Below are 13,816 nucleotides of genomic sequence, written 5' to 3'. Positions count from 1 at the left end.
ATTTGATCAGAACTACCTTTTAAATCCTTTGTAGTTGCTTCTCCTTGATCACTTTGAACCAGAAAATGTTGGCAAATTTAAAAAAATGTTTTCTAAATTTTAATAAATATGTATTTGGAAATTGATAACTTTTCTCAACTCAAGGGAATAATAGTACTATTTCTCTCATGCTTTTCGTTGGAATATGGAGTTTTAACAGTGGAATAACAATTTTCATACAGTGTAACATAAGGAGTGAAAATATCAACATTCATGCGACTTTCAAATAAACTGTACCTACTTACTTCCCTTTGATCAAAACTTAGCAACTCACTATCTTTTAAAACTTATTGGCTTTTGTAATACAAACTTTCTGTAAAATTCAACAATCAACTGATTAACTAAAATACCCCACAATTATTGAATATGTCAAATGTCAACAACAAAGCATGGTTGTCATTCTGGACTTCATCCAGAAAATAAACTGTCTACAAGTGAAGAATCAGAGTGCTCTCTGACAGGTTGAAACCTGATAATTCACATTTGTTTTGCTTACACTTTCAATGGTAGCTTTTATTATTTGGAAAATAAAGGCATTACTAAAAGCTTGATGATGAATGTTTGCACTGAAACACAGGAAATAATCTATTTTTAAAAAAAATGAATATTTGAAAACATATTCTCCTCAAGCTGGCGTAGTTTAGCACAGTAATTTTGTCATTGGCAACAAAAAACTATGTGAGTGAACCGGGTAACAAAAAGGTCTTCCAAGAAGGGGTATTTAGAAAGATAAATTTAATTCCAATAAATGTCTAATCAAAACCATTAATGAAACAGAATATTTCTTGATTTCAGTCACAAAGGCTCAAAGTAAGAGCCTCACATGAAATCTTAAGATTTAGGCTCATCTATTTCTTTAATGAAAAAGTTGGGGTATTGTTTCAGCTTTGGAGTCAACTGTTTTAATCTAAAAATTGTTCAAGATATTCATAAGAAACTATAACACCTATTCTAAGGGACAATTCTGATCTGTATAGCATGACTGTTTGTTAGAGTTCATGAAGGTCTGCCGGTTCCCAGTGCCTGCACTCTGGCTTGATCCCGCCGTGATGTCATCACAAGTTTTAAAGCGATGCAATTTTCATTTACATCTTCATATCGGGAGAGCTGGAGAAACAGCATGTGATAGAAAGCTCTTGCCAGGATTTCAACCAGTTTCCAGTAAAATTTCAGCAGTATGCAAGAGGTATGCCAGTGGTATACCAGGGGTATGCAAAAGGTATATGAGTGGTATACCAGCAGCATGCAAGAAGTTTAGGAGCTGTATTTCAATGGTATACCAGCAGTATGCAAGAGGTTTAGGAGCTGTATTTCAGTGGTATACCAGCAGCATGCAAGAGGTTTAGGAGCTGTATTTCAGTGGTATACCAGCAGTATGCAAGAGGTTTAGGAGCTGTATTTCAGTGGTATACCAGCAGTATGCAAGAGGTTTAGGAGCTGTATTTCAGTGGTATACCAGCAGTATGCAAGAGGTTTAGGAGCTGTATTTCAGTGGTATACCAGCAGTATGCAAGAGGTTTAGGAGCTGTATTTCAGTGGTATACCAGCAGCATGCAAGAGGTTTAGGAGCTGTATTTCAGTGGTTTACCAGCAGCATGCAAGAGGTTTAGGAGCTGTATTTCAGTGGTATACCAGCAGCATGCAAGAGGTTTAGGAGCTGTATTTCAGTGGTATACCAGCAGCATGCAAGAGGTTTAGGAGCTGTATTTCAGTGGTATACCAGCAGCATGCAAGAGGTTTAGGAGCTGTATTTCAGTGGTATACCAGCAGCATGCAAGAGGTTTAGGAGCTGTATTTCAGTGGTATACCAGCAGCATGCAAGAGGTTTAGGAGCTGTATTTCAGTGGTTTACCAGCAGCATGCAAGAGGTTTAGGAGCTGTATTTCAGTGGTTTACCAGCAGCATGCAAGAGGTTTAGGAGCTGTATTTCAGTGGTATAGGAATGACGTCACCATTACGTCATATGTACTTCCGTTGTGTGTAAAATTCTCAATAAAAAAAAATGTTCTTATGATTGATAGACATGTTTTCACATGCTCAATACACTGTAAATCAAAACTATCATTATTCCTGAAACTTTTATACCTTAAGTATCTATTCTTGCTTGATTTATCATTTAGAGTAGAGATTAAAGCATAAACCGCTGCCCTATAGTTGAAAGGTCATTTTGGAAGATCTGTCATGGCGGACGGTGCAATTTTTAGAGTTTGTTTTTCAAGTGGAGTGATTTTTCTTAGGAATAACTTGACCCCCCTTTTTTATTGGCTTAAAAGGTAATTTAAAGCTTGTACTTTAAGAATATATGTGGTTATCATAGCCTGCATTCGCTCGAAATGCCTTTAAATGTTGTCTAAAAATTATAATTTTACATTGAATTATATAGGGAATAACAATGGTGGTGTGTAACCTAAAAGGGACCAAACTGCTTTGTTTAAAAAGTGTCATTTTTGGTAAGAAATGTATTGCATTTCACTATTTCTGGCAAATTTTCATAATTAAATGCATTTATCTTGTCCCGTTGATCAAAATATGCTATTTCCTGGTTTTCACAACTTTCGCCTATTTTTTTTTTTTTAAATGAGTCATCTGCAATCTTACGAGCACTGAAAATGTCCAAATTTGGTGAAAATTTGACTGCGAGAACTTGAAATGTGTGCAAAGATGTGTAGAACTGCCCCATTTGGTGCTTAGAATGCCATTTGAGTCAAGGTTCAGTTGAAAAACCTCAAAGAATGGCATTTTGGGCCAAAACGCCTTAAAAAATACAGACGCACAGGCACTTGGGTGACAGGCAGTAAAACTGGAAAACCTAACACAGACTATCAGATTGAGCTAGCTTTGGGTGTATTTATGTATGAAGGACTAATCGAAAGTGTTTTTCATAAAAAATGCAAGGACGGGTTTAGTTATAGGAATGACGTCACCATTACGTCATATGTACTTCCGTTGTGTGTAAAATTCTCAATAAAAAAAAATGTTCTTATGATTGATAGACATGTTTTCACAATCATGCTCAATACACTGTAAATCAAAACTATCATTATTCCTGAAACTTTTATACCTTAAGTATCTATTCTTGCTTGATTTATCATTTAGAGTAGAGATTAAAGCATAAACCACTGCCCTATAGTTGAAAGGTCATTTTGGAAGATCTGTCATGGCGGACGGTGCAATTTTTAGAGTTTGTTTTTCAAGTGGAGTGATTTTTCTTAGGAATAACTTGACCCCTCTTTTTTATTGGCTTAAAATGTAATTTAAAGCTTGTACTTTAAGAATATATGTGGTTATCATAGCCTGCATTCGCTCGAAATGCCTTTAAATGTTGTCTAAAAATTATAATTTTACATTGAATTATATAGGGAATAACAATGGTGGTGTGTAACCTATACCAGCAGCATGCAAGAGGTTTAGGAGCTGTGGATTTTCATATTACTGTACTCAAAGTGCTGATCAATTTCTGGCATTGTGAGAATATAGATTGCTGTAGCAGAAAATGGAAGAACAATTAGTGATGGGCAGATGCAGCCTTTCCCTCTTATATTTCATGCCTGATAACCATTGGACACAATAATTTTCCACTTATTCAGCTGTTGTTGTATAATTACCATGTTAAAAAAAATTATGATGTTTTTTGAAAGACGGAAACAAATGTTTTGTTATGAGGTGGAATAATAAGTCAATGGGGGTTTGTTTTTTTCATTATTTTTTAAATGTTTTCTAAACGAAAACTCAATAGGGATTTCATTGTTTAAACATTTCACAAAAAGGATAAAAGTAATATATTATTGAAATGTCTTAATATAATGTTATTTACAGAGCAGAATTAATTTTTCTACATTAAGTTCAGAAAACAATTTAGCATGGAGACATTTTACAGTGGCAAGTAAAATCGTTTGTAATAAAAAAAAGAGGCTATTGACCTAGAAGATTGCTCGCTTGATGAGAAAATGACAATGTGTGGTAGATGACATTAAGTCTGATGAATAAATGAGCTCAGAGGTGCCTGTATATCTACAAGATGGGCTCCTCACAGAATTAACACATGGGCTGGGGGAAATGTGATATTTGTTGCTAATTGCTCAGATCTTAACGGAAAAGGCTAATGCATTATTTCGTTTTTGTAATATCTGATTTGATCAATTTATAAGAAACTGTTGTTAATTGATAATGTTGGGTAATATTGCAGCTTAGATATTTTGTAATAATTTTGTTATTGATAATTCTGCAGCCTAAAATAGCAAAAGGATGGACACTTTGTGGATGGGAACATCTAGGAAGATATAGGAGTTGAGTGTTCTCAGACAAAATGTGATAATCATATTGTGAAAGGTGTGAACATAGGGAGTGCATGTTGTTGACTGTTCATGTTTATTTGAAAACAGTTTTATAACACATGTCCAACTCCGTAGTGTATCAATTATATTGTTTGCAAAAGTTGACAATTTTTTTCTTTAAATCAGCATTTTATTTTAGTTCTCTTTTTTTTTTTAATCCATCTCATATTTTGAAACACTATGACAGAATAAAGGGAGTTTGTTTTTAATTACAAAAGTAACTTCCTCAAATTAAAGAAAGATTGTGTTCATTATATTAATATTTACTTCACCAATAGATTTAATATTGGAGAGTTACCATGGAAATATTAAAGAATATTTATTAAAGAAGTAGGATTCTGGTGCAGGATTATTGTTTAGAGCGGAGGCAATGTTTACAATGGATATAATCTCATACAGTATCGAGCTGGTCCAAAGGTATGTATACACAAAATCAAATGGATTATATGGATCTTAGGATTATTCCTTATAAATCTAATTAAATCTTAGACACAGGTCGAAGTTTAACATGTTTTTCTAAAAAAAATAAAAAATGATTTGCTAAGTGAAAGAAATTGTTGAATGGAAATGTTTTGTTGTTAGGAATGATTTTATTGCTAATTTTCTATAACACTTAAATGCTGTATCTTGTAAAATCATTGACCAATTTAGTAAGGGTAATACTGTGCCTGATCCCTATTGGAAAAAATAAAAAAATGTATGTCTTCTTTCTTTTTTAATGATTGAAGAATTAAAATGAGAATAAACTTTAAGATTTCCCCTTGCTTTTTGTTACGGAATTGTGTTCAGTTTTGCAATAAATATTCTGATGGCAAGTGTACACTTATTCTATTATTTTAAGTTAAAAATGCATGAATTAAGCATTCTGTTTTCTGTTTTTCAGCATTATTAATGGATTACTGGACAGGTAATGAAGATGTTTAAGTTGGTAGCCTGTCTATATGCCAGTCTCGTAGAATTTAGGTCGTAGACATCATTATTTTATTCTAGTGCCATACAGATGCTCTTGTTATAGCTTACAAGTACAATCTCGGTAAATATATATCAAATTTCACATGAAAATTATAATTTCATTCTCCTTTACATTTTATTTTTTTATCTATATATTCAGTTGATTTTGTTTTATTTTGTTGGCATATAGATCTATCTACTAATGGACGATGTTGTTTGTGTTACTGTCAAGTCTCTGTCCAATTTGTTGTTGATAAAGGTAGATAACTGCTAGAAACTGTTACACATGTTGTACCCTAGTTACTTACCTTGGTCCAATAAAAAACAGTTCCTTGTTGTTGCATGTAAGTGGTTGTCTCCGTGTTCTTTGCAAAATGTCACTTGATGTCGGAACAATCCCGATAAAAAAAGTACAGAGAAAATTATACTTGAATTTTAGCGTAACTGAGGTTGATTTAATTATTATTAATTATCTAATGTGTTCATGGAAACCATTCTATTAACTGTAAATCTGATAATGTTTGATTGTTTTTTTGTAAATGACTGAAATGTTTTATTAAGTAAATGGCAATGTGACTAAATGCACAGGAAACTCTAGAGGCTTCCAGTTTTTACAAGGGCATTTGCACTCATCATTTAATCTTATTTCACTTGTTAGCTGGTCTGTTTTTCTGTGAAAAACAAATAGAGGTATTGTGAAAGCATTGGTGTTGTTAGCGGCGTTGGCATATCAAGCAATTGATAATAACTCAAACAAATGTTATATCTGCAATAAAACTGGGTACACATATTGCCAGAGACGGAACCCACATGTTGTGAAAGGCCCAATAATTCTCGCTTTATCATTTTTGAGTTAAGCCGGTTTTTCGTTTTGTTAAGCAAAACAGACCAAGTTGGCATTCACACTGGGATGCTCTTGTTTTCTTCATTACATGCCTATTAATGCATATGAATTGTATCCTTACATATGTGCAAGATTAACACATACGATACCATACACAAAATCAAGTCCCCATTTATTTGTATTTCCTGCAAATGTCCCTTTTTAGTCAGGGTGTGTGAACTGTTGAATAGGGGTATTTTCACTCAGTGGTACCACTTCTACTCAGAATCAGAGATGACCCCATGAAATGACTGCCCATGCATCTATGGAATACAGTCATAAAAGACATAAATTATATTTATCGTAAACTCTTATTGTCACATTTGTCAGAAATTTTTTTATATGTTTCTGCAGTAACATTGCACAGAAACTAATCAGACTGATGGATTAAGTCTGATAAATGGCTACTGACTTCAGTGTTTAGCAGTTAATACCATGTCTGAAGCCAGGTTCTTGATGCCTTATGGATTAGATAGCTTGGCCAGACCATTTGTAAGACATGCTGATACACAACATAATGCTGGGTAACATAACATTCTAGAGTTTTGGCTTTAAAACACTGCAATGATTATAGATTCATATATTGGTGTCTGTCTGTCCATATATTTTGAGATTAACAGCTCTTGTATAAGGTCTGGAGAATTTGGTGCACTTTATTTTAGCTTATTACAGAATTATTGCCATTTGTTACCTTTTTTTTGTCTGGTGCATAACTTAAAAAATATTGGATGGAATTTAATTCAACTTTATACAATGGTAAATCACAATGATAGAAGGTGCATTGTACAAGAACCATAACTCTTTTTCAGCTAACTGCAGAGTTATTGCCCTTTGTTACTTTAATTTGTCTGGAGAATGACTTGAAAACTACTGGATGGAATTTTATTAAATTTTATACAATGGTATGGTGAAGGACAATGAGAGAAAATGCAGTGTACAAGAACCATAACTATTTTTCAGGTAATTACACAGCTATTGCCTTTTGTTACATTTTCTGATCAGGAGCATTATGAATTTGAAAACTTATTGATGGAATTTCATAAAACTTCATACAATGGTAAAGCACAATGAGAGAAAGTGCAGGGAACAAGAACTCAGCTACTCACAGAGTTTTTGCCCTTTGTTACTTTTTTGTCTGGAGCATTTCTTGAGAACTACTGGATGGAATTAAACTTCATTCAAAACGAGGAGGTGCAATGTACAATAACCAATTATTGCTCTGCATACAGGAAATAATAAAAGTACCACTTCTTGTCACAGATGATATCATTTGTGGTTTCATAATGGTTTCACAAGTTAGCATCAACTTTAAGGTATGACCATTTTCTGTCTGTAATGCCCATCATAACCACAGAAGAAATGCCATTTTAGGAGATTACCTTATAGTTTATGGGTACCGCAAACGGCCTCAAATGGCCATAAGCACAGAGCGGATGATGGATTCTGTTTGTGTGCAGCATCCACTTAAGAGACAGAGAAACTACTTATTGGATTATTGCCTGCTTTAGTCAATATCCTGGGAACTATTCCGGTGCCAGCCACTTGCTCATGTTTTTCCTAAATTACTAAATGCTTACACATTTTGTGCTTTCTCAGCTTTGTCATGATGACAAAGATCTTGATCAACATGTGTTTATTTCCAAATGGCTGCGTTCCAAAAGAAGGCTATTTTGTGCAACATTTGACCAGTACCCAAAATGCACAATTATTTAACTACTCACATGTATTTGGAAATCAATTCAATATCCCCAGAACTTTTAATTAAAATTGTGCTTCTACTTTTCAGTAGTAACTGAAACCTTTCCAACAACTGTTCAACTTTATGTTTCACCTTTTCAATTGAAACCTTTTACACTTGCATTCAACTTGCGTTCAACTTTGCAACTAGTGTTCAGCCATATTGCAGCCATTTTGAAGCAACAGAAGTATTCAAATACCTCTAAAATCATTTTAACTACTGTTAGTATGCTCATTTAAACTTGTTCAACTGCTAATACCTAAGCAACTTTCCAGTTGCTCTTTCAACATAGGCAAGCATTATTTAGTTGCTCCTAAACATTCCAGCTGTCTTGAGACAATTTCAACAACTGCTTAGCTGGCCATGAGACCTTTGCAACAACTTTTCAGAAAATCCAGAGAGAAATGTTACAAATGTTTCGATGATACATTCACCACAACCATTTAGTTAATCCTTTGATGATTGAAACAAATATTCAGCTGTCCCTAAAACCTTCCCAACATTTAATGTTTAGCTGCTTCTGAGTTGTTTGCAGTAACTGTTAAGCTATCCTTGAGACAATTGCTACAGCAGTTAACATCTTTGCAACAACTGTTTAGCTGATTCTTATACATTTGCATCAGTTGTACAGCTGGTCCTAAAATGATTGGAACTACTGTTCAGCTGTACCAGCAGTCATTAGAACAACTGTCCGGCCGACCATAGGACCTTTTGCAAAAACTGCCAAAATCTCCCTGAGAATTTTGCAGCAATGTTTCTGCTTCCCCTGTGACCTTTGTTACAACTTTTGAGATGTCCCTCTGCACTTTGCCATAACAGTTTAACTGTCTGTGTGGCCTTTTGTCTAGAACAACTGTTCCTGTCCCTGAGATATTTGCAACAAATGTTTAGTTACTCCTGAGATCTCTGCACCAACTATTCATTTGCCCTCAATTGTATGCCCTTTGTATCAATCCTTCAACAACTGTTCAGCTGTTCCTGAGACCTTATAAACTACCATTTAGCTATTCCTGAAGACTTTCCAGCAACTGTTCAGCTGCTCCAGAGACCTTATCAACTGCCATTTAGCTGTTCCTGAAGACTTTCCAACAACTGTTCAGCTGCTCCAGAGACCTAATCAACTGCCATTTAGCTGTTCCTTATGACTTTCCAGCAACTGTTCAGCTGCTCTTGAGACCTTATCAACTGCCATTTAGCTGTTCCTGAAGACTTTCCAGCAACTGTTCAGCTGCTCATGAGACCTTATCAACTGCCATTTAGCTGTTCCTTATGACTTTCCAACAACTGTTCAGCTGCTCCAGAGACCTAATCAACTGCCATTTAGCTGTTCCTTATGACTTTCCAGCAACTGTTCAGCTGCTCCTGAGACCTTATCAACTGCCATTTAGCTGTTCCTGAAGACTTTCCAGCAACTGTTCAGCTGCTCCTGAGACCTTATCAACTGCCATTTAGCTGTTCCTGAAGACTTCCAACAACTGTTCAGCTGCTCCTGAGACCTTATCAACTGCCATTTAGCTGTTCCTGAAGACTTTCCAACAACTGTTCAGCTGCTCCTGAGACCTTATCAACTGCCATTTAGCTGTTCCTTATGACTTTCCAACAACTGTTCAGCTGCTCCTGAGACCTTATCAACTGCCATTTAGCTGTTCCTGAAGACTTTCCAGCAACTGTTCAGCTGCTCATGAGACCTTATCAACTGCCATTTAGCTGTTCCTGAAGACTTCTCAGCAACTGTTCAGCTGCTCCTGAGACCTTATCAACTGCCATTTAGCTGTTCCTGAAGACTTTCCAGCAACTGTTCAGCTGCTCCAGAGACCTTATCAACTGCCATTTAGCTGTTCCTGAAGACTTTCCAACAACTGTTCAGCTGCTACTAAACAACTGTTTACCTGCCCCTTAGACCATTGCCACAACTGTTCAGCAACTGTCATTGAGATATTTACAACAACTGGTAAGCTGTAGTTCCTGAGATCTTTGGAGCAACTGTTCCCCTGCAATACTTGCTAAGCTGCTCCTGAGACCTCTGAAACAACTGTTCAACTGTCCTGGAGACCTTTGCAAGAACTGTTCATCTCTCCATGACACATTTGCAAGAACCATTCAGCAGTCCTCAGATCTTTGCACAACTGTTTCTTCCTTTGATGTTTGCATCAACCATTTTACTGCTCTACATTTGTAACAACAGTATAGCTAGCTGCTCTGGCTCTCTTGTAATGGTTTGGTATTTGTTGTAAACAAAATGTTTGTTTTATTTGTTAAAATGTGTTTGTACAAATTAATATGGCCAGTACAACACTAATTGTTGAATGGTATCTCATTTTGAATTTTGTTCAGAAAAACTTCGTACCTTGTTATCATCAGTTCATACTTGGCAAGTATACTAATTATTTTTGTTATCCTGTCCACACTTGGTATTATTTCAAACCCCAGGCAAAATGAATGTGTGTTTTTTTCTTTCTATTAATTGGCAATTAGCTTGCTATGCACCATGTGACATTTTCAATAGATGGAAAGCCAACAGTTCCAGAATCAATACAAGACATTGTGACATGCTGTTCCTGCTTATTAGTGGTTTTAACATGCTTTTTACATAGCATCACCTGTATGCAAGAACCCAATAATTAGATATAAATGTGAAAGTTATGCACTTTCTGAGGTTGTTTTTTGCACTGGGTCATAACAATAAATGCAACTTCAACATTGATCATGTTGTCAATGAATGAAACCATATGACTGTCTGTGGCAATGCATGTTGCCGTTTTTTGATCGTTTCCTTGGATTCACCCTTTTCTGTTTATGATTCATTCTATGGAGGCATCAATGTGGAAGCATAATGGAATATAACAAGCACTCAAGTCATGTAGCCTTTATTGTATCAAGATCTTTTCTCTGTCAAGAGTTGGAAAATTTGCTAATTTTTGCTAACCTTTCCAGAGTTGACTGAACATTGCTGGCCTTGCACCTGAATCACCCTTGTTAAGTATATGGTTATGTGAAACATACTGTTCCTAATATAATAGGGTTATTAGTACTGCATTTTGATCCACGATGCTAGATTCAACTCGGGTGATTTTTGCTATTTCAGATTTCAAGAGGCCGAGTGAAATCAAAATCTGCAAAAATCCATGAGAGTCATGAAAATGACATTCTGGATCATATTGCAGTACTAATAACCCTTTTATTTTATACATTACTAGTTAAATCAGTTAAAAGACACACATTTTCTTAATAAACATAGTCTTTTTAATGACGCGCTGTTTTGTTTCATTACATCATTTAACATGGCGCAATGATGCTTTCATGATGTGACGTCAGCAGAGTGGACTGCAGCTGTATTTTGCACTAGAGAGTAAAACGAACAGTATTTTGCGATATGTATTATGGATTTATGATGGGTATATGATAAATAAATATCCTTAAGTGAGCAGTTTGTCAGTAACTGTAGCTACCTAAATGCAACAGATTGCAACATCCATTGATACGCCTTTATGATAATTTGTTTCATTTTTCCCCCTCACTAAAGATGTTTTGAATAAATACAATCTAGCATTATCTCTCTTATAATTTCACATCATAATCATTTCAGATCCTTGGTATATCTTATTACACAGTGAGTCTTGTCCTGGGCAACTATTTTTTACCAATAATCCATAGTATAAAATCACTAGATTCATTTATAAATCTCAGTACTCCGAATGCAATGGAATTCTACCAGATTGCCTGTGGTTGCATTATCCTGAAAAAGCAATTAAAGCAAATGTCTCATTAGATATCTTTATTGAATTGTTGTTCAATCGTTTTTAAACTAATTGGATTTTAATGATGTCACATGGAAGTGAAGTTGATCTTTAGTGGAAAATCAGTGCTGCAGTGTTCAATGCTTGCATTAATAATTCAGATGATCTTCTGGTAGGCGTGCTTTGGCTTGATTTTAAGCAAATGAGACAGCTCATGCAGTTGTGGTTAAACCTTATACAACCCATTCACAGCATTGGTGATGATCACTGTAAGAAAGTACACAACATGCTCACAATTGGATACTTCAAATGATATCCTAGATGATCTTTCTTTTATCAATTGTACAATGTCTTAGAGAAACTATTGGAAAACTATTTAATGTTACGGTTTTGATATGGGAAAAAATTATTCCTAAAATTTCTCACACCAAAAACTGCATTATACAGAATAGCCACTGGAATGGAATGATTTCAATATTGACAGTCCAATCATAATGATATATTGTCATTGTTGAAGGCTGCTCATTGCTCTGGGAAAGATTGCCTATATATTGGCCAGCTTGAGCAAACATGAGGTGGCCACTTGGCAGTACTTTCATGGACTCAAACAGCTTCACCCAAGTTCTATGGTGTGATGCAGCCTGCCAATCAGGACATGAACAACCATTGGATGGCAATGTATTGTGTTAATGTTACACTAAATATTACTACAAGGACTTTTTAACTGTCAGGTGTTTTTCTGCTTATGTTTACAGCATACAGGCTGTAGAAAACCACTAAGGTTTTGAATTTAGATTATGAAGAAAATATATATATTAGATGATTACCAAAGATGGATACTAGCTGAGCGATTTAAACACAACATCTGTTTCATGAAAGCAGAAGGGTTTAGATGTTTTGAGTATTTCATATTGTTGGATTAATTCCTAACATGGATTGATATGTGTTATTGACCTTAGCTGCCAAAAGATTGAAGTGTTTTCAATAAGTGATTTTTTTTTCTACAATGTGAAATCTGATTTATTTCTCCTGAAAGAGGATTAGATTGCTTGGAATAAATGAAAGAAACCGAAATGGAGGATTGTGGCTGTTTTGACTGGATTTGCCAAATGTAATTAAGCATACAATGTTTTTTGTTGTTAGTGATTTATTGTTTTCTGTTTCTGTATCATGGAGTATTTTATATTTTCAAGATTTTAAACTTCTGAACAAATAATTTTTCTCAGCTTCTTGTGAATGTGAATTGTGAAAATAGCGACCAAATGTCTGAAATTGTGAACATAACCTTAGTGCTAAACGGTGTGCCGGGCACACAGGTCCGATCCCCCATCTCCTTAATTTAGGCTCTTTAATCAGGGTTTTGAGGCATGATAAGAAAATACATAAGATTGTATTTTAACATAATTTTTTTATCTGTACTAGTTTTTTTAAAGTAAAAAAAAACAATTTGCTTAGGGATGTATATTTTGGCACTGTACAGAAAGAAAAATAGTATGGCCCCATTTTAGAAAAAAACAACTCCCATGCGCGTCATTTCCAAAAAGAGAACTTTAGGTATGTTTTCAATTACTAGAACTGAAATCATTTTTTTTATAAAAATTACAATAGGTCATTTCGATAAAGTGCAATTTAATATATATTTATGCCATACTTTTAATTAAAAATAAAATGTTGATCTGAAATAACTATGTATCAAGACTTCATTTAAAAAACAGTTTTGCAGGAACTATTTGGTGAAATGTACTAAAATTTAATTCAGGAAAAAAAATCAAGCATATATTTTGTGTCTCCTGTCTTGATTGAAAAATCAGACCCTCAGGCATATGCTGTGCGACAGGTTACTTGTCAAGCCTTTTAAAATGCTTTGCACGATAGATATCATTATTCCCGTCACATTTTTTAAAATGTATTTGCCACAGATTTTTTTAAACGAAATGTTCATGAATTTGTATAAATTAATTTGTAACCTTAAATGGTCACTGATGAGTGTTAGGCCAATTGGATGGTACACACAAGTAACGAAGCCATGGCCTTTATCTCCTTTGCCTTACCATTTTAGGCCATCAATAATATTTAGTGTGGACCCCACTGAATTGCATGTGTGTATACTCCTCTGCTTATTACAAGTGCTAAA

General features: G+C 34.8%; 1 protein-coding gene across 5 annotated transcripts in view; it reads left to right on the top strand.

The window, feature by feature from the left end:
• The window catches only part of LOC128237392 (synaptotagmin-7-like), a 226,040-nt gene that overhangs the window by 143,777 nt on the left and 68,447 nt on the right, over window positions 1-13,816 (top strand). The window contains exon 1 of one of the 5 annotated variants that reach the window (XM_052952898.1): window positions 12,332-12,360. The exons of 3 other annotated variants lie outside the window; for them this stretch is intronic. In XM_052952898.1, the coding sequence (XP_052808858.1) occupies window positions 12,338-12,360 (23 nt within the window). In that variant the 5' untranslated portion in view covers window positions 12,332-12,337. One more of the 5 variants, XM_052952895.1, reaches the window with a different exon arrangement.

This window comes from Mya arenaria, chromosome 6 (assembly GCF_026914265.1).
Source record: "Mya arenaria isolate MELC-2E11 chromosome 6, ASM2691426v1".
Taxonomy (NCBI): Eukaryota; Metazoa; Mollusca; class Bivalvia; order Myida; family Myidae; genus Mya; species Mya arenaria.
The sequence above is the reverse complement of the archived record's forward strand: the minus strand, read 5'-3'. Positions and strand labels throughout refer to the sequence as shown.